We start from the raw sequence: 22,477 nt of genomic DNA, 5'->3' as shown, positions 1-22,477 counted from the left end.
TGTGATAATTTTTATTCCAGTGTGCCCCTGTTTAGGCATTTGCATGCTGCAAGGACTGGGGCATGTGGTACCATGCGCAAAAACCAAATTGGTTTTCCACAGCAATTAGTGGGGAAGCGCATGGTAAAGGGGGACTCCTGTGCTTATGCATCCGAGGAATTGCTGGCGGTCAAGTTCAGGGATCGCAAAGATGTGTATGTGCTAAGCACGATTCATACCGCAGGAGCAGTGGCAGTGAGGGAAAGAGGGGCAACATCGGACAAGCACAAACCAGTGAGCGTGTCCGAATATAACAAGTACATGGGGGGGGGTGGATTTAAGCGACCAGGTTTTACAGCCCTATTTAGTGAAGCGAAAAACAAAAACCTGGTACAAAAAAGTGGCCATTTATCTTCTACAGGTGGCCATCCACAACTCATTTGTGCTCTACAAAAAAAACAGAGGCAGAGACACATACCTGGATTTCCAGGAGAAAATTATTGAAGGCCTCATATTTGATGTTCAGGACACCCGAGAATGCCCCCAGTCTGAGGATGTCACGCGACTGACTGAAAGACACTTCATCAGTCGGATCCCCCCAACACCAACCAGAAGCAACCCCCAGAAAAAGTGCCGCGTCTGCAGAAAAGACGGGCACCGCAAAGATTCCCGATATTTTTGTCCCTCATGTCCCTCGCAACCAGGCCTGTGCATTGAGCCATGTTTTAAAAAATACCACACTGTTCTGCATTATTAGATTTTAGTTAATTTGTTGAAAATATATTTGCCCTACATTACATTTTTATTTTTCCCCTGATTTTACTCCAAGGGTGAGGGAGGGAATGGGTGGGGGGTGGATGTCATGTTTGCATATTCTCTAAAGTTCATCTGCTGGAGAGCTCCATTTGCATAAACCTGCAATTTCTTATTTTAGAAAACCCAAAAAAATAAATTCCCATTATACCCCTAGATGAATATTTTGGGATTTCTGCTTCAAGAGCAGATATTTTGGAAGTGTTATAGAAACTCTGTTGAGTTTTGTAAAACCAGCTTTGAAAAAAAGCGATTTGTGAAATAAGCTTCTTCTATCGTCCGCCTTCCTACTTCTCTATGTGATAAATAAGGCACACATATTTGGTATCCCCATGCTCAGGAGAAGTGGCAGAATGTGAAAGGAGATTAATTTTGGCCGTGGTCTATACTGTGTGTGAAAAAGCTAGCATAAACTGACGCATTTGCTAAAAAAAAGCTGATTTTATTTTGTTCCATCTTATTCAAGAAACTTTCAGAAGAAAACTGGACTGTCTAAAAATATGATAAACCCCTTGAAGGAAACCTTGTGGGGTCTACTTGTGTGAATGAAGTCATTTATGGGGTGATTCTAATGTTTCAGCAACATTAGGCCCCCCAAAAAACAGTATGCGGCTATAAAATAAAATGCAGAATTCCTGGACCAAAAAGCCTCCTTTTATGCCAAGCCCTGGCACATGCCCACACAGTGAATAAGGCACACATATTTGGTATCCCCATTCACGGGAGAAGTGGAAGAATGTGAAAGGAGATGAATTTTGTCCATGGTCTATACCGTGTGTGAAAAATGCTAGCCTAAACTGACGCATTTGCTATAAAAGCGCTGATTTTATTTTGTTCCATCTTATTCAAGAAACTTTCAGAAGAAAACTGGACTGTCTAAAAATATGATAAACCCCTTGAAGGAAACCTTGTGGGGTCTACTTGTGTGAATGAAGTAATTTATGGGGTGTTTCTAATGTTTCAGCAGCATTACACCCCCCAGGACACAGTATGCGGCTATAAAATCAAATGCAAAATTCCTGGACCGAAAAGGCCAAAAAGCCTCCTTTTATGCCAAGCCCTGGCACATGCCCGCACAGTAAATAAGGCACACATATTTGGTATCCCCATGCACGGGAGAAGTGGAAGAACGTGAAAGGAGATTAATTTTGTCCGTGGTCCATACCGTGTGTGAAAAATGCTAGCATAAACTGACGCAATTGCTAAATTCTTGCATTTTTTTCCAATTTTGCCCACTTTAGAGAAAAAAATAAAAATGATATATACTGACAAATGCCACTAAAACAAAGCCCTATCTGTCCTTTAAAAAGAGTGTAAAATTCAAAGATGAACTTTATTCACCTGCAGAGTTATAGTCATCTAAAGAAGCGCATAGCAAAATTGTAACATTTGCTCTGGTCATTTAGCTGTAAAACAGCCTAGTCCTTAACCGGTTAATATCCGTGCTGTTCCGAATGGAGGCCATGAGATGCTCCATAACGAGGATGTACAACAATGGGGATAAAGGGCAGCCCTGGCTGGTACCATTATGAATAGCAATTGGCGCAGAGAGGGAGCCATTTATTTTCAATTGGGTGGATGGGGAATGATAAAGGGCCATTATTTTACTCGTAAGGGAAGGTCCTACTCCTATATGTTGAAGAGTTTGGTGAAGGGCGGGCCAGGATATCCTGTCAAACGCCTTTTCGGCATCTAGAAACAGGATCATGAGGGGGATGTGTTGAGTTTGGGAATGATTGACCTTATCTAAAGTTTTAAGGGTATTATCGCGCGCCTTCCGACCAGGCACAAATCCCACCTGATCTGGATGGACTAAGTTAGGGAGATGTTTATTCAATCTGTTAGCAAGCAATTTGGCATACATTTTCAAGTCTACGTTGAGCAAGATTGGGCGATTACTGGAGCAGAGCTGAGGATCCTTTCCCGATTTAGGGATGACTGTAACATGGGCCAAGGTTGAGCCAGTGGGGAACAAGACATCAGGGGAGATAGAATTAAAGGCTTGGAGCAGAAGTGGCGCCAAACAGTCAGTCAATGTTCTATAGAATTTGGCATTGCACCCATCCGGTCCGGGACTCTTTCCCCCCGGGTGGTCCTTTATAACTGCAAGGATCTCCGGCGAGGTAAAATCTGCATCCATCACCTCAGCCATCTCACTAGACAAAGGCGTGAAAGGAGAGGGGAGAGAGGACCGGTCCGGGGATGAAGAGTCAGTGGAGGGCCTAAGGTTATAGAGGTCAGAATGAAATACGTGAAAGCAATCCGCAATCTCGGGGGTCGTATGGACCACATGGCCAGAGGAATATTTAATATTTGGTATATGGGATTGGGCCAACTGAGCCTTTAACGCTCTGGCTAACATGCATCCGCTTTTGTTACCAAATTCATAAAATTTGAGGGCACGCTTTTGAGCCGAGTCTAACAGACGTCGGGCATCTTGTCGGGCATTCTGTAAGTCCCATAAGAGCGGAAGGGAAAGCGTGTAGGAGGAACTACCGCGGTTGGTACACAATGAACAAGACACAACTTCTGCTTGGGTAACTTCTTTACTGCGGAGAGTAATTAACAGTAACTTCTTCTCTATGGAGCAGACAGGAAGCCTGAGGTTTAGGACTTCGATCCCGCTGGAAGTCCCCCGGAGAGAGGTTCTGCCTGACCCCATGTTGCCGGCTTGGCTAAGGATACGCCGCTGTCAATCACGGCGGGAGATACCCGCTACTGACAGCCTACCCTAGGGTAAGAGTCACACTCTCGGCCCACGGATCGCGTCGTGGGAATCAGCGACTAACGTACCTACTAGCACCGTCACGGGTCCTTGCGGAGCTACCCGCTACCTTTCATGACAAACCCTCTCTCTCCTCAGTCGGTGGTCCGAACGGTGGACCCCCTAGGACGCAACTGAACTGGCGGGCTGACGCTACGAGGTACACGGCGTACGGCTAATAGTCCAACAAAGTCCCGTCAACCCGACCGTTCCTTCTGTCTGCTCCTGCCCCAACAAGCTTCATATATAACAGTTCTATGCAAGGTTACATGTGGTGCTTCATCAATAACAGTTCCATGCAGGGTTACATGCAGTGTTTTAGCAATAACAGTTCCATGCAGGGTTACATGCGGTGTTTTAGCAATAACAGTTCCATGCCGGGTTACATGCGGTGTTTTAGCAATAACAGTTCCATGCCGGGTTACATGCGGTGTTTTAGCAATAACAGTTCCATGCCGGGTTACATGCGGTGTTTTAGCAATAACAGTTCCATGCCGGGTTACATGCGGTGTTTTAGCAATAACAGTTCCATGCAGGGACCCTGGCGCGATTACGGAGGTTGCGAGCAGGGTACTAGGCCTGATTCAGGCTACAACAGCCGCGGTAGTGTAAGGCTAGTCTTTCACGTACTTGGTAACCAGGGTAGGCGCAGACCGTACTACGCTTGGAGAGCCAGGTAGTACTGCGGCTAATGGGACTTTGCCTGGGGAGGCCTGAGGGTCCTAGTTAGGCTACGTGTGTGTGTGGCTGGTACCTGTAGTGGATGCTGATGTTCCACTCTTCTCTTGCTCAGGCAGTCCTCCGTTTGGTGCACTCCTGTTGTTCGGTCCCACTGCAGGGAGGCACGTTCCTCCTCTCAATCTCCTCCTGCTGTCAACCCTCTTGTCTTCAGCTGCGAATCCAGCAGCCTCTACCGCCTCTCCTCTTTCTCTCTAACACTCGGCTCCTCTCTGCTCCTTTCTCCTGTTTCCTTGTTCCTTCCCGTCCTGCTCCTTTTTCACCCACACCGCTCTGCTCCTCCCTCCTCCTCTTTCGCGCCACTTTCCGCTCCGCCCCTCTTGTTTGCCGCGCTTCCCCTCCTCCTTCCAGTCTCGCCGCGCGAGAGTTCGGCGCAGGCGTCATGGCTGTCGGCAGTGCGGCCGTTGCCATGACGCCCAAGACGCTCCTTCGTCCGGAGCTGCAGCCACTTCAGCCGCCCGACAGCCCGTGTCCCTGCACTGTCCTCCGGAGAGAGGTAAGTAGGGACGCACCCTTACACTCGCACACTTGTGAGCCAGTTCAAGGGAGCTAATTTTTTGGAGAGCAAGTTTCAGGGAATGGGCCCTTTCTCTTTTAACCCCTTAGTGACCAGCCCATTTTAGGCCCTAATGACCAAGCTATTTTATTCGTTTTTCTATAGTCGCATTCAAAGAGCTATAACTTTTTTATTTTTTCGTCTACATAGCTGTATGAGGACTTGTTTTTTGCGGGATTAATTGTACTTTTTAATAGCACCATTTTTGGGTACATATAATTTTTTTATTAACTTTTATTAACTTTTTTCGGGGGATTATAAAAAACTGAAATTCCGCCATTGTTCTATGCGTTTTTAAATTGACGCCGTTCACTGTGCGACGTAAATAACATGTTACCTTTATTCTATGGGTCGGTACGATTACGGCGATACCACATATGTGGAGGTTTTTTATGTTTTACGACTTTTGTACAATAAAAACACTTTTGAACTAAAATTATTTGTTTTTGCATCGTCGCTTTCTAAGAGCCGTAATTTTTTTATTTTTCCATCAATGTAGTGATTTTTTGGGCTTGTTTTCTGCGGGATGAGAGGTAGTTTTGATTGGTACTGTTTTGGGGTGCATGGGACTTATTGATTCATTTTTATTATGACTTTTTTGGGGGGCAATGGAAAAAAATTGCAATTTCGCCATTGTTTTTTGCATTTTTTTTTACGGTGTTCACCTTGCGGTTTAAATTACATATTAACTTTATTAATGGAGTCATTACGGTCGCGGCGATACCATATATGTTTACTTTTATTTATTTTTTACACTTTTACTAAATAAAACCATTTTTTATGGAAAAAAAATGGTTTTATTAATTTTTTTACTGTAATTTTTATTCATAATCGTTATTTCACATTGGTGACTTATTTTATTAGTCCCACTAGGGGACTTTACTGTGCGATATTCAGATCGCTGCTATAATGCTCTGGTATATTTCGTATACCAGAGCATTATTGCCTGTCAGTGTAAATCTGACAGGCAATCTATTAGGACGTACCTCCGGCACGTCCTAACAGGCATATGTCCAGGGCAAACCTGGGGGCTTTTATCAAGCCCCCAGCTGCCATGACACCCCAAAGTTAAATGCCGCGGTCGCTATTGACGGCGGCATTTAACGGGTTAAACTTCGATCGCGGGCGTTGGAGCAGGAGCTCAGCTGTCATCAGACAGCAGAGACCCGGCTCCAGCCTGCACGGGAGACCCGTGCAGGACTTACACTAGGCTCACGTGAAAAGGCGTCAGCCTAGCCTAAGGCCCCTTAGTGACTCACGTGAAAAGGCGTATTGGTGGTCACTAAGGGGTTAAAGGGAATGTGTCGCTAGAAATTATTATTATTTTTTTTTAGTTAAACAGTTAGTATATAAGTGATTAAACATTTTTCTAATTTTTTCACGAGTCAGGAAATATTATAAATTAGATTCTAATTTATAACATTTCCCTGTGCTGGTCACTAGAGGGAGCAATTCCCAAAATTGCAGCATTGGCATGTGGTAAAGCAAACACATTGCTTTATGCAGCAAAATTTGAGAAGACACACTCGCTCTAGTGAGCTCTCAGAATCCCCCCTCCTTTATTCTGGCTAGTGCCGGGAGAAACGAGGGGATTGAATTTACAAACCTCCTACACTGTGTGTCGCCATTTTTTGAGCGAATACACAGTGTAGTAGGTTTACATACAATGGTAATCAGACAGTAAAACATGAACAAACACAGACATAACTTACCTGCTCCTGCCGCCGCCGCTCCCTCCGCTCCGTCTGCTCCCTCCGCTCCTAGTGCTTGATTCAGAACACATGTCCGGAAGCCGCGACCGGAAGTAGTCATCTTACTGTCCGGCCGCGGCTTCCGGTCCACAAGAAAATGGCGCCGGATGTCGCTCGGCCGAAGACCTTCCATTTGGACTGTGTGGGAGCGGCGCATTCGCCGTTCCCACACAGACGGCGTACAGCATAGTGGATGGAACGTGTCCCGTTCGCATTCTCTATGGGGTTGTATGTGCCGTATTCTATGTCTGTATGTGTCGTTAATCGACACATACAGAGATGAAAAAAAAAAATGGCAGCCCCCATAGGCAAGAAAAAGTGCAAAAATAAAAAAAAGTAAAACACAAACACAAATAAATAAAAAATTTTTTAATAAAACATTAGCAAATTGATCTAAAAATATTTTTTTTTCGCGACACCCGTCCTTTAATGCGTGCTCCATGCTTTATGAACACACCTCGGAGCACACATTTAAGGGCCTCCCACTGCATCATGGGAGATGTGGTATCATGGGCGTGATCGGATGTGAAGTTCTCAACAGTTTACAGCAGTTCACCACTGCAGAACCCATCAGGAGTAGAGACTCATTAAGTTTCCAGGACCAGGGACCTTTAGTGAGAAAAGGAAGGTGTAAGGTACAATACACTGGGGCATGATCCGACTATAATATGTTGCCAATGGACGTGGAAGCGGCCCAGGGAAGGGCATGGTGTTGAAGGAGGATGTAGTCCAAGTAGTCCAAGCCACTGTAGGTGCCATGCGGATGAGAGTAAAAGCTATAATCTTTGTCAGAAGGGTGTTGAAGGCGCCAAACATCACAGAGTTGATATCAATGGTGACGGACACATTGCTATTGGTTTCCGTTTGTCACTGTTCCAGCAGGTTTCCGTTTTAATGACGGAATCAATAGCGGAGTCGACTGCGCTATTGATTCCATCGGAAAAACTGAATCCTGCTGGAACAGTGACAAACGGAAACCATTAGCCATCTTTCCATCACCATTGATATTTCCGTTGCAGGGTTCACCCGACGGAAACCTCCGACGGAACCCCGGAACAGAAAGCCAACGCTGATGTGAACAGGCCCTAAGGCCTAAGTCGTGAATAAAGGGGAGTTTGTTGCACACGGAGCAAGAATTCCAGAGCGCACAGTTAAAAGAGACTGGAGAAGAAATACAAGGAATGGTAAGAAGATTTGCAGGGTTTCTATGTGTGGCAGGTAAGGGGTTGAGCTTGGCAGAAGGTTGTAATGCAACAAAACAGGAAAAATACCATGGGGGTGAATACTTTCGCAAGGCACTGAATGCCTTCCTCTAAGAAACTGACGGCCACAGTCACCTCCTGACGTCACAGACAGTAATATATATTAATATCAGAGTCTTTCTTAATACCCCTGGCAGAGTAGCTTGTTGGCGCCCTCCCTGGCACCCGGGGCACATGTCCCTACCTACGCCCCCTATGTATTCTAAAGGGTCACCATGCAATGTGGAGATGGAATAAGTTTCCACCATCATTAAAGGGGTTTTCCCATCAGGCACATTTATGGCATATCCACATACTTTTCTCCGTTCCCGCTGCCACATGTAATTTCCGACCATTTACTGTTTTCTGAGTAGATGGTCGGGAATTACAAGTGGCAGCGGGAAATGAGAAAGGTAGGACGGGGTTTAGGGGGCCCCGTTCTAGAGATAGACGCGGGTCCCACCTCTGGCACCCAAACCTCTCTGACATTTATGGCATAGCCTGTGGATATGCCATAAATGTCCCTGATGGGCAAACCCCTTTAATGTAAATTCCTAGAGAAAATTTGTCAGGACACCAGCCCCAGCCCCCGCTTTCCTTGGTCCATGTGTTCCGCTGCCATCACCACCACAGCCAATTCACTAAGTTGCGATAATAACAGGAAACGCTGTGTATCCGGTGAATGGCGTTTAGGAAATAGCACCAAATTTAAGCAGCAAGAATATCAATTTTCAGCCAGTTTAATATAATTTTTAGGGCCGGAGGACCCCTTTACATATGAGCTTCTATCAGACCTGTTTTGTTACATTTATCTGTTTCTGGGAAAGCTGGGTGACTACCAATATGGCCACCATTACGGCTCACACAGTGGTAGTCACCCAGCTTTCCAAAGACCTGAATGGTAAATCTGATCAGTATAACTTTGTTTTGTTATCCAGGAAAGCTGACGAAGACAGTGGGAGTTGTAGTGGCTGCCACCTAGAAACCAATAGTAGTATGCCAACCTGTGTCTGGACAAATGTTTCTCACAACAAGACAAGAAGTAAAGCTTTCTGTTTAGGACATTTGGTTGCAATAGAGAAGGACTAAATGGCTTTAAAACGACTCTTCCTCCGACAGCACAAGTATCGCGACAGCTCCTTTCCCCCACTACACGACGAGATCACAGCTGAAAATCACGTGATATTTCCACCAAGACCCGGATCCAGGCGACTACCACGTGATCGCGGTCAGGGGCGGGGCTTAGACGAAGAGGGTCTTGCTGAACATGGCGGCCTGCTAGTGGTAAGTGTATATACAGTACCGTTATACCTGACCGTTAGTGTCGTAGGGCGCCCTCTATGGGTCGGGGGCGGGGGGAGTGATTTACAAATGATGTTCGCTGGGGACAAGAATGACTTCTAATCCAGATTAAAATTATATTTATCAATCTAAACTAGTAGATTATTACATTTACATGGAAATAATCTGAATATGATGTATAGAAAAAACAGACATGTAATAAGGAAAAAACAATATACTAACACACAATACCCTTCAAGCATTGCAAGAGTATTCACCCCATTAAAAAAACGGCCACATTTCTCTGGGTTATAAATGACACCGATATGTAATAAGGCTATATTCACACAAAGCAACAACGACAAAAAAAGCGCATTTATGTGCAGTTTTCCCGCTTTTGTTGACGTGGTCCCTTTAAGACCGTTCTGCTCGTACGGTCCCTTTTTCAACTTTTTATTTGATCGCAAATTCAAAAAAATATATAAAACGTAAAACTTAAAATGCTGCTTGCATAAGTATTCAACCCCTGGTCTGAGCTCAGGCAGATGAGAGATATCGCTCTGTACCTGTGAATATTACATTGCGCCGTTTTCTGCAGTCGTCTTTCACAGCAGGGCGTGAATTCTTATGCAAACATTGCTTTTTAAATAGCTGCCCTTATACAGTATAATGCCCATACAGTATAATACCCCCTTAGCTGCCCCATACAGTATAATGCCCCCACAGCTGCCCCATACAGTATAATGCCCCCACAGCTGCCCCATACAGTATAATGCCCCCCACAGCTGCCCCATACAGTATAATGCCCCCACAGCTGCCCCATACAGTATAATGCCCCCACAGCTGCCCCATACAGTATAATGCCCCCCACAGCTGCCCCATACAGTATAATGCCCCCACAGCTGCCCCATACAGTATAATGCCCCCACAGCTGCCCCATACAGTATAATGCCCCCCACAGCTGCCCCATACAGTATAATGCCCCCACAGCTGCCCCATACAGTATAATGCCCCCACAGCTGCCCCATACAGTATAATGCCCCCACAGCTGCCCCATACAGTATAATGCCCCCCACAGCTGCCCCATACAGTATAATGCCTCCACAGATGCGCCCATACAGTATAATGCCTCCACAGATGCGCCCATACAGTATAATGCCCCCACAGCTGCCCCATACAGTATAATGCCCCCACAGCTGCCCCATACAGTATAATACCCCCCACAGCTGCCCCATACAGTATAATGCCTCCACAGATGCGCCCATACAGTATAATGCCCCCACAGCTGCCCCATACAGTATAATGCCCCACAGCTGCCCCATACAGTATAATGCCCCCACAGCTGCCCCATACAGTATAATGCCCCCACAGCTGCCCCATACAGTATAATGCCCCCACAGCTGCCCCATACAGTATAATGCCCCCACAGCTGCCCCATACAGTATAATGCCCCCACAGCTGCCCCATACAGTATAATGCCCCCACAGCTGCCCCATACAGTATAATGCCCCCACAGCTGCCCCATACAGTATAATGCCCCCCACAGCTGCCCCATACAGTATAATGCCCCCACAGCTGCCCCATACAGTATAATGCCCCCACAGCTGCCCCATACAGTATAATGCCCCCACAGCTGCCCCATACAGTATAATGCCCCCCACAGCTGCCCCATACAGTATAATGCCTCCACAGATGCGCCCATACAGTATAATGCCCCCACAGCTGCCCCATACAGTATAATGCCCCCACAGCTGCCCCATACAGTATAATGCCCCCACAGCTGCCCCATACAGTATAATACCCCCCACAGCTGCCCCATACAGTATAATGCCTCCACAGATGCGCCCATACAGTATAATGCCCCCACAGCTGCCCCATACAGTATAATGCCCCCACAGCTGCCCCATACAGTATAATGCCCCCACAGCTGCCCCATACAGTATAATGCCCCCACAGCTGCCCCATACAGTATAATGCCCCCACAGCTGCCCCATACAGTATAATGCCCCCACAGCTGCCCCATACAGTATAATGCCCCCACAGCTGCCCCATACAGTATAATGCCCCCACAGCTGCCCCATACAGTATAATGCCCCCACAGCTGAACCATACAGTATAATGCCCCCCACAGCTGCCCCATACAGTATAATGCCCCCACAGCTGCCCCATACAGTATAATGCCCCCACAGCTGCCCCATACAGTATAATGCCCCCCACAGCTGCCCCATACAGTATAATGCCTCCACAGATGCGCCCATACAGTATAATGCCCCCACAGCTGCCCCATACAGTATAATGCCCCCACAGCTGCCCCATACAGTATAATGCCTCCACAGATGCGCCCATACAGTATAATGCCCCCACAGCTGCCCCATACAGTATAATGCCCCCACAGCTGCCCCATACAGTATAATGCCCCCACAGCTGCCCCATACAGTATAATGCCCCCCACAGCTGCCCCATACAGTATAATGCCTCCACAGATGCGCCCATACAGTATAATGCCCCCACAGCTGCCCCATACAGTATAATGCCCCCACAGCTGCCCCATACAGTATAATGCCTCCACAGATGCGCACATACAGTATAATGCCCCCACAGCTGCCCCATACAGTATAATGCCCCCACAGCTGCCCCATACAGTATAATGCCCCCACAGCTGCCCCATACAGTATAATGCCCCCACAGCTGCCCCATACAGTATAATGCCCCCACAGCTGCCCCATACAGTATAATGCCCCCACAGCTGCCCCATACAGTATAATGCCCCCACAGCTGCCCCATACAGTATAATGCCCCCACAGCTGCCCCATACAGTATAATGCCCCCACAGCTGCCCCATACAGTATAATGCCCCCACAGCTGCCCCATACAGTATAATGCCCCCACAGCTGCCCCATACAGTATAATGCCCCCACAGCTGCCCCATACAGTATAATGCCCCCACAGCTGCCCCATACAGTATAATGCCCCCACAGCTGCCCCATACAGTATAATGCCCCCACAGCTGCCCCATACAGTATAATGCCCCCACAGCTGCCCCATACAGTATAATGCCCCCACAGCTGCCCCATACAGTATAATGCCCCCACAGCTGCCCCATACAGTATAATGCCCCCACAGCTGCCCCATACAGTATAATGCCCCCACAGCTGCCCCATACAGTTAAAGAGGCTCTGTCACCACATTATAAGTGCTCTATCTCCTACATACTCTGATTGGCCCTGTAATGTAGATAACAGCAGTGGTTTTTATTTTGAAAAACATATAATTTTTTAAGGAAGTTATGAGCAATTTTAGATTTATGCTAATTAGTTTCTTAATGACCAACTGGGCGTGTTTTTACTTTTTACCAACTGGGCGTTGTACAGAGAAGTGTATGAGGCTGATCAATCAGTGACCAATCAGCGTCATACACTTCTCTCCATTCATTTTTAGCAGTACTTGCAGCACAGTGTGATCCATTTATTGTCTAGGGAGTGACAGATCTAGCAAGCACTGTAGTGCGTGCGCCTGATCGCCGCTTCATTCATATGGAGGACACGGGGTTCTTGTGATCAGTGGGAGTCCCAGTGATCATACATTTATCACCTATCCTATGGATAGGTGATAATGTTTTTTGTGGTCCAACCCCTTTAAATTGCTACCGAGGGAAATTTTTCATGCCCGTGTTGTCAGAGATTCTCATGGCTGCTCTCGTCAGCAGGCAACAGTCCATTACTGGAAGACTTCTACAAGAAGAACGATGGCCATGCACTGGAGTTCTATCGTGGCGGATCCTGACATACAGTGCATTCGGAAAGTCTTCAAACCCTTTACATTTTTTGACATTTTGTTATGTTGAGGCTTTGTGCTAAAATAAAAAAAAATTATATTTTTTCCCATCATTCTGCACTCAATACTTCATAATGACTAAGTGAAAACAGAATGTTAGTAATTTTTGCTAATTTTTGGAATTAGAGGGCTGGTATTCACTGTAGGGATGGTATTGGGCAGGTGATGAACAGTTTCCTCCAGACATGACGTTTAGGGTATGTTCACACGATAGCAAGCATTTACGGCTGAAATGACAGCCTGTTTTCAGAAGAAAACAGCTGCGTCGTTTCAGCCGTAAATGCTCCTCCTCGTAATATACGAGGCGTCTGTGACGCTCGTAAATCTTGAGCTGCTCTTCATTGAGTTCAATGAAGAACGGTTCAAATTACGTTGCAAAGAAGTGCCCTGCACTTCTTTGCCGAGGCAGTCAATTTACGCGTCGTCGTTTGACAGCTGTCAAACGACGACGCGTAAATTACAGGTCGTCTGCACAGTACGTCGGCAAACCCATTCAAATGAATGGGCAGATGTTTGCCGACGTATTGTAGCCCTATTTTCAGACGTAAAACGAGGCATAATATGCCTCGTTTACGTCTGAAAATAGGTCGTGTGAACCCAGCCTTAGAATTAAGGCCAAAAAGTTCATCTTGGTTTCATCAGACCACATATTATTGTTTCTTACAGTCTGAGAGTCCTTTAGGTGCTTTTTTTGCAAACACCGGGCGGGCTTTCATGTGTCTTTTACTGAGGAGAGGCTTCTTCCTGGCCACTCTGCCATAAAGCCCAGCTTGGTGGAGTGCTTAAGTTATGGTTGACCTTCTGGAAGTTTCTCCCATCTGCACACAGGATCTTTGGAGCACAGCCAGAGTGACGATTGGGTTATTGGTCACCTCTCTTACCAAGGCCCTTCTCCCCCGATTACTTAGTTTAGTGGGGTGATCAACTGTAGAAAGAGTCCAGGTTGTTCCAAACTTCTTCCATTTAAGAATTATTGAGGCCACTGTGCTCTTGGGAACTTTCAGTGCTGCAGAGATTTTTTGTGTACCCTTCTCCAGATCTGTGCCTCCACACAATCCTGTCTCTGAGCTCTACAGGCAGTTCTTTTCTCCTCATGACTTGGTTTTTGCTCTGATATACATTGTCAGCAGCGAGACCTTATATAGACAGGAGTGTGGCTTTCTAAATCATGTCCAATCAACTGAATTTACCACAGGTGACTCCAATCAAGATGTAGAAACATTTCTAAGATTATCTAGAGAACTGGGAGGCCCCCAGAGCTAAATATCAAGTGTCATAGCAAAGGGTCTGCATACTTATGTCAATGCGAAATTTGAGTTTTTCATTTTTAATAACTTTGCAAACATTTCTAAAATTCTGTTTTCACTTTGTCATTATGGAGTATTGAGTGCAGAATGATGGGGAAAAACTTGATTTTCTGAAGACTTTCCAAATGCACTGTATTTATTAGAATCTGCTAGACTGTCTGTGTATGGAGACAACCGGGTGAGAAAAGTTGGGGTAAACCATGAGCGCGCTGATAGGATAGGTTTCCATTGATTCCAATGGGATTTTGCTGCCATTGGTGTCTGTCCGTTGTTCCTTTAGAAAAAGGGCGTTGAACACAGATTAAGCCAGAATTTAGTAATCACTATAATATTTGTGACCTTGGTGGGGAGTTGTGGTCCAATACTCCTAAATTGGGACGCAGCCAACTATCCTTCATGTACCGCAAAGGAGGGGAAAATAAAAGTGCACTGTGGGAGGATAGACCGGTCTGATTCTTACCCCCGTGATCATAATGTCTTCCATAAATAAGTGGCGCCATATGTGACTGATCGTGCTTATCTCTGGCATAATAATAACATGCCTGTTTGTCCGTCTACTTCCATCCCATGTCTGTGGCCAGATTGGACCTGTTTAGTTTTTTTTAGTTTTTTATTCACCTGATGAATCCAGTCATTTGTATGTTGCGTCTTATGTGTCATTTGTTATCCATATTTTCTTCAGTTTCCATTCTGAAATGCGCACAAAAAAATGTGAAGGAGACCTAAAGAGTACATCGATGTGTCAAGTCATATGGTGCTGATTGTAGAGCCAGGAGCCCATATAAGATCCTGTCACGGGAGCCAAGTGCCAGCGTTACCATTCTTGAGCTGGTGTCAACTGCCAGTGATGTGGCGATGGCCCTGGTGGCTTGATAGTATTACCAACACCTGAGGAGCAACATGCATCAACCTGCGACCACTAGTTGGGAAACAGCGGCCTAGACTTTTGAATAAGAAACTCATAAGCCTTATCCTGTGGTGGGCTACAATGAAGCTTGAACCTTTCCTACCTCATGCGCTGGGCTGTGCCACTGATTCTAGTCCACTAGTGGCTCCTTCTACTGCTCTCCAGCTTCTCTATACAGTGGGGTCTGCCATACTCCTTCTTAGCTGGGCTGGCTCGCTTGTCTGACTTGTGAGATGCCCGATGTCCAGTGACACCGTTGCGCTGATGTTGCATGCACAGCCTAACCTCTACATAGGGAACCGCTTGCTACTAACATGACGCCGACTTCCACATTTCAACAATCATTTGTATTGTGACCGCTGTTACTAATATATCTGGTCCCATAGGAGTACAGCGTCAGATCTATTGGAGAATGCTGTCATATGACGAGGTCACATGACCTCTGTGCAGAATGCTCTGAATGGAGCTTTCTGTACAAGCTGACCTGTACCTGTGGGTATGCAGGTGACAGAAAACGAATGACACTAAAAATATGCAATTCATAGACGTTGGTTAGGGCCTTATTTTTTTATTAGAAGCAAAATTCTTCCAAAAATGTAAGTAATTCATGACAACCCCATAAGGGCCTGTTCCCATCACCGTTCGCTTTCCGTTCCGGGGTTCCGTCGGAGGTTTCCGTCGGGTGAACCCCGCAACGGAAAGTCAAACTGAAACCACAGCTTCCGTTTCCGTCACTATTGGTCTCAATGGTGACGGAAACATTGCTAATTGTTTCCGTTCGTCACCATTCCGGCAGGTTTCCATTTTTCCAACGGAATCAATAGCGCAGTTCACTCCGCTATTGATTCCGCCGTTAAAACGGAAACCAGCCAGAATGGTGACGAACGGAAACCATTAGCAATGTTTCCGTCACCATTGAGACCAATAGTGACGGAAACGGAAGCTGTGGTTTCAGTTTGACTTTCCGTTGCGGGGTTCACCCGACGGAAACCTCCGACGGAACCCCGGAACGGAAAGCGAACGGTGATGTGAACAGGCCCTTACAAGCTACAATATTTCACGTAGAGTTGTCAAGCAATAGACGTTCAGAAACCAGTCTGCCTAATGTTACTTGGCTCTTCAGTTCTTAGCCTAGAATAGGGGTAAAGAGGCTTGTGACTGCTTTTACTATTTTCAATAACTCCTACAGCTTTAGTGATCAGATTTTTGTACAAATAGATTTTCAATTAAATAGATCCCGGTTTCCATACCTGTCGTGGTACTTGGGGTATGTTCACACGGCTTATTTTCAAGATGATTTTGGAGCAGAAAAGCCTAGTTTTACGCTCCAAAATACACTTGAAATAAGCCTGCAAACAGTTCCCCATTGATTTCAATGACAAATACACTGTGCTGCTCACATGAGGTGTATTTTTAGGCTATGTTCACACGCTTATCAAAAAACGGTTGTAAATACGGAGCTGTTATTAAAGGCTGATTTTCAGCCGTTTTTTTTAAGCAACTTGCTTTTTTGCTGCGTTTTTTACGGACGTTTTGGAGCCATTGTTCTATTGACCCAATGAAAAACTGCTCCAAAAACGGCTCAAGAAGTGACGTTCACTTTTTTACGGGGCGTTTTTTTACGTGCCATTTTTAAAAAGGCGTGTAAAAAAACGCCCCATGGGAACCAAACGCCGTTTTTCCCATTGAAATCAATGGGCAGATGTTTGGAGACGTTCAGCCTCTCTATTTTTAGCCATTTTTCAGGGGCTTTTACGAAAAGCGGCTTAAAAGAAGTCGTGAGAACACAGCTTATTTTCGGCCGAAAAATCGGAAGCAGAACGCCTCCAAACATCTGCCCATTGATTTCAATGGGAAAAACTGCATTTTGCTCATACGGCGTGTTTTTTAAACGTAAAATTATTTTTAAGAAACGCCCCGTAAAAAAAAGTAGCATGTCACTTCTTGAGCTGTTTTTTTGGTGCTGTTTTTCATTGTGTAAATAGAAAAACCGCTCCAAAAACGTTTTCAGCTTCAAAAGTGGATGAAAACAGCTCAGTTTTTGGTCTAGCGTGTGAACATACCCTTAAACACCTGCAGTCCCAACAATTCTAAATATGTGTCATACATTTATATCCAATGCACAGATGTTTTGGCTGCACTGGTTTCTTGAAAAATACTAATTTTTCTACATAGCCAATACCATGGGAAACCATTACACTTTTCCACTGCCTGTTCTTGTTCAGCAGCCTAAAAAATAAGTGTTCTCAATACTTGTGCCATATAATATGTTTGACCCAGAACCTTATTGACTTCTTATGGTCAGATTGCATACTACAACCACTTAAAGGGGATGCAGTGGCCATAATATACACGGATCAGCCATAACATTAAAACCACTGACAGGTGAAGTGAATAACCTTGATTATCTGGTTACAATGGCGCCTGACAAAGGGGGGGGGGGGGTATTAGGCAGCAAGTGATCAGTCAGTTCTTGAAGGTGAATTGATGGAAGCAGGAAAAACGGACAAGTGAAGAATCTGAGCGACTTTGACAAGGGCCAAATTGACTAGACGACTGGTCAGAGCATCTCCAAAACGCCAGATCTTGTGGGTTGTTCCCAATATACAGTGGTTAGTAGCTACTAAAAGTGGGAATGAAGGACAACCGGTGAACAAGGAGACCGGATTAGGGGCGCCCAATGCGCATCAATGCACGTGGGGAGAGAAGGCTAGCCCATCTGGTCCGATCCCACTGAAGAGTTACTGAAGCCCAAATTGCTTAAAAAGCTACTGCTGGCTATAATAGAAAGGTGTCAGAACACGCAGAGCATCGCAGCTTGCTGTGTTTTGGGTAGTGAAGCTGCAGACAGGTCAGAGTGTCCATGCAGACCCCTGTCCACCGCCAAAAGTGCCTACAATGGGCAAGTGAGGATCAGAACTGGACCGTAGAACAATGGAAGAAGGTGACCTGGTCTGATGAATCACGTTTTCTTTTACATCATGTGGACGCTCAGGTGCGTGTGCGTCGCTTACCTGGGGAAGAGATGGCGGCATGATGCACTATGGGAAGAAGACAAGCCGGTGGGGGCAATTTGATGATCTGGGCAATGTTCTGCTGGGAAACCTTGGGTCCTGGCATTTATGTGGATGTTATTTTGGCACGTACCACCTACCTAAACCTTGTTGCAGACCAAATACATCCCTTCATGACACCGGTATTTCCGATATCATTCAGCAGGATAATGCGCCCTGCAACATTTAAAAAATTGTTTAGGAATGGTTTGAGGAACATGACAAGAAGTTCAAGGTGTTGACTTGGCCTCCAGATACCTCAGATCTCAATCGGATCGATCATCTGTGGGATGTGCTGGAAAACCAAATCTGATCCATGGAGGCCGCACCTCACAACTTACAGGAATTAAAGAATCTGCTGCTAACGTCTTGGTGCCACATATCACATGACTCCTTCAGAGGTTTTATGGAGGATGCCTCGAGGGGTCAAGACTATTTTGGCGACACGAGGGAAACCTACACAATATTAGGCAGGTGGTTTTAATGTTATGGCTGATTGGTGTATGTCCAAACACGTTACAATGTCTTGAATGGATTGTTCAGCTTGTACAATCCCTTTTTGTTAGCATTCCCTGTCTGTTGATAAGCTGAGCATAGCGTGTCCCGCATTTGGGCACCCCAGCAATAACTTGTAATATGTGGGGGAACCCATCAGTAAGTGTTCAATATCCCTGCAGCAGGACCACAGGGGATTTGAACCATTACAAAGTTCTCTTTGAAATCAATGCATTTTCCATGTAATGTATGGATGTGCCTCGTCCTCCGGAGTAAGAGACCGGCTCCGGCTACGAGTTGAGGGTCCTGAATGGGGGACTTCCCTCTACCAACTCCCTAATAGGGTATTTGAAAATGGTGTTTTCTAAACCAGACAATGCCCTTAAGATACAATGCTCTACAATACAACTATATTTGAGGTGAGGAATAAAACATTAATATACCCATATGCCTCCTATCAGGCTGTTTGAGAATCAGTTGGTCCAAAAGCTTCCTATTGGTATTATGCAGGCAGCCATGACTGTTATGGTTTACTCTTCACTAGTAAAAACATTTGACATTTTTGCTCGTTTCTATAACTAGTATAAATTTTAACCGCAGGACTATACCTTGGTGGTGGAACAATACTTTGGAAATTTCTCATACCCTTCTCCTGCTTTGAGCTTCTTCCTCCGCTTACGTCCCATCAGGTCTAGATTGGAAGCTCCTATTGGCTTATACTGTTCAAGATGAATTTTTCAGGAATGTAGTTTTTTGCAAGTTATTAGTTTTTTTATTTAGGGTCAACTTTAGACAACATCTCGTGCAGTTATTTCATAAGGTTTTCCATGAAGATCTCAACAGCCGCACAATATGATCAAATTTTGCCACATAGCCTAATACCCATACACGTATAGGTCTTATTAGAACATGACAACTGGTCGTTGGAATGACCAGGAAAAAATCCATCACTTCCAGCACTATTTTAGACAGCATTGAAATCATTTTCATAGACCTTTGTCACTCACTCCAGCAGGAGATACAGTGGATAGGTAACGACCGATTCCCTTACCTGTGCCAAAAATCGAGCACTCTATATGGAGATACTGACCATGCTTTGTCGTTGCACGATTTTCCAACATTTACCTACCTGCATTGGTGGATCTTAAGACATCCAAGGTTAAGCTGGTGTCTCACCAATTGTGAAACATCTCCCCATGTCTGGTCACTTTTGGTCTATCACCATGCCAGAAAGCGAGACTATTTAATCACACCGCAGGGTTTTTATTGGGTGCCAGTGCCCTTATTCCGTTGCTATTTTTACACTGTGTGTTGAATGCCTTTCATCATTCAGCTTTGTGTTTCCAACATGTCCTCAGAGGTTTCATTCATTTACTTGGGGGTTTTGCAGGGTGTTGACCCAGTTGAAAACTTGCCTAATGAACAAACGACTCTGTAATTCTCTAGTTTTGCCATACAAGTTGTTCGGTTTTCAGCACTGTATTGTGGCCTGAATAGGCTGACTACACCACAGATAAAATCTGTATTTCCCAACCTTCATAACAATAATTAAGGCCTTGTACAAGATTAGAAAAACAAAGATGCTTTCTTTCAGAAACCGTGCCACACGTGTCTAGTGGTTAATTGTGGTATTGCACCTCAGCCCCGTTTACTTCAATGGAGCTGAGAAAGGGTTCTTCTCAGGCAAGTGGGTCATGTTGAGTCAATACATGCTATTATATTGGGGCATTTATGAAATACTGCTCTCAGAGGGTATGGGCACCTTTAAATGAAGGCCATTCTCTTTTTCTAGAAATCAACCCAGGTGGCCCTAAAGGATCAGGTGAGATGGTTTATAAATAAAAAGCTTGCTAGATTAGTAGATTAGTCCCCACCATTGAGTAATTAAAATTTGTTTAACTTGTAGATAAGTTCGCTCGGGTACACTTCGGTGGTGATCAACAAAAGCAACATGAAGACCAAGCAACTTTCTCAAGACGTGCGGAAAAGAGTTGTAGAGCTCCACAAAGCTGGAGAAGGGTATAAAAAAATTTCAAAGGCACTTTCTCTCCACGTCAGCACAGTGCGCAGTATCATTACAAAATGGAAGACCCACCACACTACCGAGACTCTTCCCAGATCAGGTCGCCCGCCTAAGCTGTGCAGCCAAGTACGCAGGAAATTAGTTGAGGATGTCACACTGCAGCCATTGACGACTTTGAAAGACCTTCAGAATTCTGCTTCCAAGATGGGAGTCCATGTTCACACATCAACAATATGTCGTTCTTTACACAAAGGCTGGACTTGTGTGGGTTATTTTTTTCCCTCCTTTTTACTTCTTCTCGGCTTCCTAACCTTGTATTTCTGTTTTTTTTTTAACTGTTCTGTACATTTCTTCAATATTACTTAAACTCTCCTGCAGAGCTTTGTCATATTAGAGAAATTAGTCCGGGAAAGATCAGCTCTTCTTTGAAGTGGAGTCTATTGCATGGAAAACACTAGAATATACTATATGAAAACACGGATCCTCCTGGTAACCGGTTTTCATTAGAATGTTGCCTATTTGGTTACCCAAATTCTTCATGTTTGGGTGGTTTGATTTAGCTGCAATGTCTTGATAAGTGACCCTTCAGTGCCCAACTGGCCCAATATGATTTGGTATTAGTATTGACGACTTTTGGAAAACTTTTTAAACTTGCTTTAAACGGAAGGTGAGGCATTTATCAACCTTTAAGGTTTTGTAGCATGAAGACGACTATTGTCCGTACAGTATGTCCAATTGGGGCGTATGGACATGTTCTGGTTGGATTCTAGCTTTCCTTGTATTACAAGGATGACCGTTCATCTGAATGACCGCCAAGTAATACTACATTTTCCCTGCAGGAAAAATGCCTGGTTGCCCCCGGCTTTCCCCGTCTAAATTACTGTTTGCCAGGGGTGTCAAGAGCGGGATCAGTTGATCGCCCCAGGGGCTGCATTTTGAAAGTCTTTTGTCTCGGATGAGACAACCCCTTAAATGCTATTGGGACTATCTATGGACTACCAGTAAGATCCACAAGAGCTTTCCAGTGAAGCATGTATTATGATCACAATCTTATCTTTGAATATTAAGATATTTCGATATTTTGACAGATTATGACCATTTTCCACTTTGATGCTCTAAAAATGTGTCAATCCTCTGTTTTAATAACTTTTTTTTTTTCCCACTCTGCCTATATAAAGGATTGTTTGGTTTAGGAAACTATTTTCAAACACCTTATTAGGGCATTGTTAAGTTTCAGAGAGCGGCTACAAGGAGTGTCCCTCCCTCTGGAGGACCTAGCATGTAATACTCATTTTCTCCTGTGGTGGCACTGCAGGGGAACTAAACACTTGAACCAGGTTTCCCTGAAGATTACAGCTGAATACTAGGGTCCCATCAGTGGGGACAAGTAGTGATTATTTTTGAAGGACCCTAAAAAAGATGGCCAACGGCTTTAAATACCTAAATCTAGGAGATTCAGTAGTAAACAACTGACTTCTCCATTTGGTAACATCTTACCGGTTGACATACACCGGTAGATAACCATCTATACTACTTCCTTGGCATCCACCTGTAGTATGCAGGGGGCTAAGTAGCTGTCTATAGACTAGAGTACTAATCTTGGGGAGTGATAAATTTGTAAACCGCCTAAGGCTACATTCACACGAACGTAGCCCACCTTGGACGTGAAAAACTGCCGTTTTCCACATCCGAGGTGGCCCCGTGTGGGCCGCGATGTCACGGATCCCCCACAGAC

The 22,477-nt window shown here is 45.1% G+C and overlaps 1 protein-coding gene across 3 annotated transcripts in view; it reads left to right on the top strand.

Annotated features, from left to right (window-relative positions):
• The first annotated feature begins 8,916 nt into the window (after positions 1-8,916).
• Positions 8,917-22,477, top strand: part of DDHD2 (DDHD domain containing 2) — a 56,484-nt gene continuing 42,923 nt past the window's right edge. The window contains exons 1-2 of one of the 3 annotated variants that reach the window (XM_075858821.1): positions 8,917-9,126; positions 20,626-21,006. In XM_075858821.1, the coding sequence (XP_075714936.1) occupies positions 8,932-9,126; positions 20,626-21,006 (576 nt within the window). In that variant the 5' untranslated portion in view covers positions 8,917-8,931. Of the gene's footprint in view, positions 9,127-20,183; positions 20,542-20,625; positions 21,007-22,477 lie in introns of those variants that run through there. The other 2 variants (XM_075858822.1, XM_075858823.1) reach the window with 2 other exon arrangements.

The sequence above is a fragment of the Rhinoderma darwinii genome, chromosome 3 (genome assembly GCF_050947455.1).
Source record: "Rhinoderma darwinii isolate aRhiDar2 chromosome 3, aRhiDar2.hap1, whole genome shotgun sequence".
NCBI lineage: Eukaryota > Metazoa > Chordata > Amphibia > Anura > Rhinodermatidae > Rhinoderma > Rhinoderma darwinii.
This window is presented reverse-complemented; position numbering and strand designations above follow the sequence as displayed.